General features: G+C 33.4%; 1 protein-coding gene across 2 annotated transcripts; it reads right to left on the bottom strand.

Annotated features, from left to right (window-relative positions):
- Positions 1-2,620: 2,620 nt before the first annotated feature.
- Positions 2,621-5,386, bottom strand: LOC21392743 (probable isoaspartyl peptidase/L-asparaginase 3). Of its 2 annotated transcripts, XM_010088975.2 has the most exons (7): positions 5,313-5,386; positions 4,936-5,107; positions 4,267-4,331; positions 3,759-4,151; positions 3,610-3,668; positions 3,176-3,280; positions 2,621-3,088 (listed from the first exon to the last, which is right to left on the bottom strand). In XM_010088975.2, the coding sequence occupies exons 1-7, from the start codon at positions 5,370-5,372 to the stop codon at positions 2,857-2,859; spliced, it is 1,086 nt and encodes a 361-aa protein (XP_010087277.1). In that variant the 5' UTR covers positions 5,373-5,386; the 3' UTR covers positions 2,621-2,856. The 2 variants fall into 2 exon arrangements, with proteins under 2 accessions (XP_010087277.1, XP_024019813.1); XM_024164045.1 differs by lacking the exons at positions 4,936-5,107; positions 5,313-5,386 and having other exon boundaries at positions 3,759-4,162; positions 4,267-4,335.
- Positions 5,387-6,000: the final 614 nt, after the last annotated feature.

Raw genomic sequence — 6,000 nt, 5'->3', positions numbered from 1 at the left:
AAGTTTAAGAAAAATCATGTATATGTATATATGATTTAAAGGTTTCAAGCATGTATGTTTAAAAAGTATAGGTACATATGTATGTTAAGAAAACCGAGGTTGTAGCTAACAACCCTCGTTTTGAGTATTTAAGTTTTAGAACGTTGCAACAGAGCATGCAACAAATGAACAAATTTTAAACATGACGATTTAAACGATTGATTTTAAAAGGGCTTTAAGATGTACTTGGATTTAAGATTTCTCACGAAATCCGTTTTAAAGTCAAAATTAAATGGCCCGATTGAATTGGCTAGTTTTAGAAAGGCTTTTAAAGAGCATTTGAAATAAGAGTTCAAATGCTGCTCTGTTTGAAAGATATTTTTAGAACGTTTTATCTTAACTGAAATTAAGAAAAGCTTTAAGAAATTTAGTGATTCACTTATTTGAAATTATTATTACAAATTATGAAAGTATTCTTTCTTATATTAAAAAAAAAATGTTCCGCAAATTTTAAGAAACCCCAGTAAGTACAAGTTAAAAAGTTAGTAACAGTGGCGGCCTCAAAGGAGGGTCGTCACATTCACTATAGTTGTGAACAGTTCCCGTACGTAATTGTACCGATCAGGTAATAAGAAAGACTGTAAATGAATACACAAGTTCTATCAATAAAGGATAGATATGTACAGTCTCCTAGACAAAATCACCTTACTGAGCAAGTTCCCATAAAAGGCGTGGAAGGTCTCAGGCGGACTACTTAAGTTCCAGCCTCCTACACAAAACCTACTTATGTCGTACTTTTCCACATTGTGAATAATACCGTATACGTTAATAGTATTGTATACTTGAACAATAACTTCGTCTTGAACAGTAACTTCACCTGGATTGCTCTTATACCACTTGTTGACAAATGTGGCGGTAAAATAAGAAATGATTAAAAATGAACATAAAATGGACACATATATTTTACGTGGAAAGCCCCCAAAAGAGACGAGATAAAAACTACGGGACAAGTGTAGACGGATTTTACTACAAAATATAAGGATTACAACTGTCTCTCTAAATTACACAGAAAGAACAATAATAACAACCATCTCATATAAATAAGAGAAACACCTCACAAAAGAAGAAAAACTAGACAACTAAATTTCTCTCACATTATGAGAATTCTCTCTGAAAGGTGGGAATAGAATGCTTAAGTCCTTCCAAACCCCCTATATAAGCTTCAAGAACGAACTGTGGCCACGAAAAACTTGTGACTAAGAATTGACCAATTTGTGGTCATTCATTTTACTTGGCCACCATTTAGTCACTTGACTAAATCTAGTTCACACAATTTTGTGGACTTGAATCATAGGCTTTGGGCTTTGCTAGTTTTGGGCCTAAGCCTAATCCAACATATAGGAGCTAAAACGTAAAAGGGTAAAATGATATTTTCATAAGCTAGATAGTACCATTTTAATCTATTCATCTATATCTAACAATACATAAAAGAGACAAAGACTCTTTAATTGTACTATTTCTTTAGGCTGTCATGAGGCGGCCTTTCCTCTTTCCTTCTTTCTTTCTTTTTTTTACTACTTTAACTTTTATTTTTATTTATCTAATCTAATATAACATTTAATCAAATCTAATTTAATCCAATCTATCTAACAAACATAAAAGAGTCAAAACTCTTTTTTATGAGGCTGTCATTTCTCAGTCCCTCCGTTTACCTCCTATTTTTCTCTCTTTTTTTTTACTTTTTTATCTTTATTTTTTTTTATTTTGTGAATGTTTTAATACATTTTAATTTTTATGTGATTTTTTAAATTTTTTTTTTTTTGCACTTTACTCCTATGAAATTAACTTCTTTCGCATGTGTTCTTATTTTATTTTTTGCCAATGATTAGAATAATTCTCTTCAAATATATCCCTACTTAATTTTTTTGTCAATTATTATCTTTATACATATTTCTTTTTAAAATAAATTCAAAAATTCTTAAATGTTGTATAAATGAATTTATCATTATTCAATAAATAATAAACTCTTTAGGTGTCTATAACACGGCAATACGTGCAATGCGCGTTACAAAACTAATATACTTAAAAAACCCAAAGAGTTGGCTTGTAAAGAGGCCATGTGTTGGCCTCTATGGAAGTCACATGTTGGCCTCCTCTGTCTCTTTTTTATTTTTAGTATTTTTCTCTATTTTTCTTTCTCTTTTTATATTTTTAAACTTTTTTTACATTCTTCTCTTTTTTTTCTATTTCATTCACTAAGTGTGAATGAGTTTTTGAATAGGCATAGACGGAACATAAAGTGAAACATACAAAATGTTTCATTTGTCTCTTTTTAAAAAAGATCTTATGTTTATAACCATGACTTATTGAAACACTTTTGTCTAATTTAAAACGTGCATTTTGATCACTTTATTATTTTGTTCATTTTAAATCTTGTGTTTTCTAATTGTGCCTAATTAAACTCTATCCCTTAATATGCTCTTATTTAAATAATCTTAATATGCTCTTATTTAAATAATTTTAAATATGTGTCTGCCTAACTATTTTTCTTTATTATTAATATTTCTTACGATAAAAAGGATAAAACAAAACAAAACGACGTGGTCGACATGTCGTTTCAAAATTAAGTTTCGTTGGCCTCTAAGTTCAACGAAGATAGGCTTTCTTTCTTCTTTTTTTTTTTTTTTGGGGGTAAAACTCTAGAAAGTATCTCATGTTTTCAGGCAGCAGCTAGGAAACAATAAGCCTCCAACTTCAACAGAAGATCTATACAAATTACATCCTTAATGCAGCTCTTGAATGCAAAAGTTAATATTCTTTAAACAAAAAGTTCCAAACAAGCAATTATTTTTGTGGCAAGTTCCATGTAAAACTCTATTAAGGCAAACTGTGGGGATGCACAGTTACAACCTTCACATCATCCATAAGTGGCCTTCTCACTGAGTATTGGAATGTCCATCCATAGCAAGCACCGGCATGCTCACCATTCTTATTGACAGCAAAGACAGCTCCGACAAAGTCCGGAAATTTTCTTGCAATTCGTGATATTGCATCCTTGGCTGCGAGCTTAGGTTCCATCCCCAATCTCATACTCTCCACAACTTGATAACTGAAAATACATGAAGTCCATTTTGAGATTCAAAATAGTGGTTTCAAAACAGGAGAAAGAAGTATTTTTGTTTCTCCCTTGGATTACCATGGAAGGAAACGCATCATAATGTCACCATCCCCGGTCGCTCCACAGGCACCAACTTCATCATCGGCATATGCTGAAGATCCCACAATCGGTCCATCACCCACCCTGCATTACGGAAAGCATTTCTTCAATGACTTGTCAGGAGGGATGGGTAAGAATTGTGTTGCCTCATAATTAACTTTGTCATTTTAATGTCATTGTGATTCATGAATTGCACAAAACAGTTAGATCAAAAGGGGAGCCGGCTGAAAGTTTTATGCAATTGCATATCTATTGCAAGCACATTTTAGAGAGGCAAAACTAGATTCCACATAAACAATAAAATGACAAAATTCAATGGCATCATCAACAAGAAAGACAACCAAAATTTGAGTTCTTTGAATAAAAAGAAGCTATAATGGTGTTTCCAAGAGTTCAGGATGGCGATAACCTACCTCCCTGGAATCTTAAATGTAGCTCCATTAGTTGATGTACCAACAGCAATATGTCCCCCCTACTCAAGAAAACATAAGTTGATTGAAGTGTGATACTTAAACAAACAACATTATGTGATCCACATTATATTCTATGATCATCGACTTACTTTATCAATAACTGCCATTGAAATGGTATCGTGATTGTTAACACTAAAATGAGACGAACTTGATTCAATATTTCCTAAAAGAGAGTCTTCGGAACATGTTCTGTCACTGAGTTTCAGGGAATCCTTCCCATGATAAGGGCCACAACTGTTAACAGGTATAACGTTTTTCCAAAAATTTGGTTGGCAGTGATTTTGTTTCCATTTGGTCCACTTCTCCATAGATTCTGTCGAGCTAAGGTTAGTTGGTCCTGGAAGTCCCATTGAAATAGCAAATGCCGATGCTTTCTCTCCAACAAGCAAAGTGTGTTTAGTATGTTGCATAACTAATCTAGCAGCTCTAATTCCATCCTTCACGTACCTCATAGCAGCAACAGCTCCGACCTCCATTGTTGCCTATGGATGTCCTTAGAAAAACACAGGATAAACATCATTCACAGAGTAAACTATACAACATACAAGAATAACAGGAGAAGCTGTAACAAAAGGAGAACGAATAAGAGGTGGTTACCCCATCCATGACCAGAGCATCAATTGTAGTTTCTCCATTCTCATCTGGACTCCCACCAGGCCCAACTGTTTTAGTGTCAAGCCATGTTAATATGGTAACTTGTCATTCTATTAATGCCCTTGCAAACTAAAGAAGGCTACAAAATTAGGAGCATCCTATGACAGTGTATGAAAATGTACTCTATTGGTAGACAACAGTTTTGAACCGTCAAATCTTCATCAAGTTTCGTTAATTATCCTACTTTTCTTAATAACTAATATGGTATACTTTATATGTATTTGACAGTTAAAATTGTGTCCGACTCGTAGAGTATGAAAATACCCTGCCACAAAATTCTCAGCAAAATATAGTAGAAATTAGAACTATGAAGTTACTCTTTCAATATTTGTTTAAGCATTCACTTTTAAAGTTGGACATTTGAAGTCACAGACATTACAAGTTTCTCATCTGAAAAGGGCCACAAGCTTCAAGTACTTCCTGGTTTTCATAATATTTCAATAAGATAAACAACATGCATAAGCAAGGCGGCAGCTTAAAGTTTATAATCTGGGGAAAAATGAAAACCCAGATGATAATTCAATAAAGACATTAAAATTCTAGTAAAATTAAAAAAAAAAAAAAACCTTTAATCTAACAAAAAAAAAAAAAAGATTGAAGCACTTCTCTGACCTGTGCCATCGCACCTGAGTTCTTCACAAGCAGAACATCCTTCAATGACAGCATCAACAGAAGAAAACCCAGCATCAACAGCCCTCCAAGCAGCTCTAACAGCCTCTACGAATGGCCATGTGCTTACTACCAATGGGTACTGCTCTGATTTCACTGCTTCATGCCCTAGCACCTGCCCAACATTACCCCATAAACGACAATAAGATTCATCATCATTAGACAATAAACTGTTTGCTTGCTCTGATGAAAGGAAAAAAAACTGGGTATTCGATGATAAGTAACTGGTTTGTAAATATCGGAAATTTCTTCCGTTTTCTCACGGCCAAAGAAGGGGCAAACATAAGAAACTCTCTTTTGGGTATTTTTGATGTTATTACCACGAAGACTATCGACGTTAGTAGCAACATTTGAACACAGAGCAGACTTTTGGTCGCCATGGAAGACCGTGACGAGCTCAGCGACCTGAATTTCTCAATGAAAAAGTTGTGATATCGTTTTGCGTTCAATAAGTTTTGCTTAAAACGACACCTTATTCCTCAAACGACATATTATTTTGCTGACGTCATTTGCATAAAACTTTCCCACTATCCTATCACACGGAACCAACTCCTGTATGCTATCCCACGGAACAACTGTCGTGTACTCTTATTTTTGTTCTCTTTCATGTCCTCATGCGTTAATTAAAATATTATTTTAATTAAAAAAATTTTATTACATTAATTAAAAAATTATAACATGACATATTATTATTATTAAAGAGACAAAAAAAGATATATGAACCCATTCCCTTATCACACTACCATTAGTCGCCCTATTAGTTTTTTTTTTTTTTTTTTTTTTTTTTGTTCAAGTTAAAACTTTAGTGGACATGTATTTCAGTATTTGTGATTCATTGGTAGAACTGTGTTTTAGTTGTTATATTAAGGCCCTGTTCATTTCGCTGATTCGAGTTTAGAATTCGAGTTTTGTTACAGTAAAAAGCTCTCACAAACAATCACATCTAACTTTTCTGTTACAGTAAAAAGCTCTCACATAAAATCACATCTCAACTCGAATTAAAAACTC

The sequence above is a fragment of the Morus notabilis genome, unplaced genomic scaffold (genome assembly GCF_000414095.1).
Source record: "Morus notabilis unplaced genomic scaffold, ASM41409v2 Scaffold1633, whole genome shotgun sequence".
Classification (NCBI taxonomy): domain Eukaryota; kingdom Viridiplantae; phylum Streptophyta; class Magnoliopsida; order Rosales; family Moraceae; genus Morus; species Morus notabilis.
The sequence above is the reverse complement of the archived record's forward strand: the minus strand, read 5'-3'. Positions and strand labels throughout refer to the sequence as shown.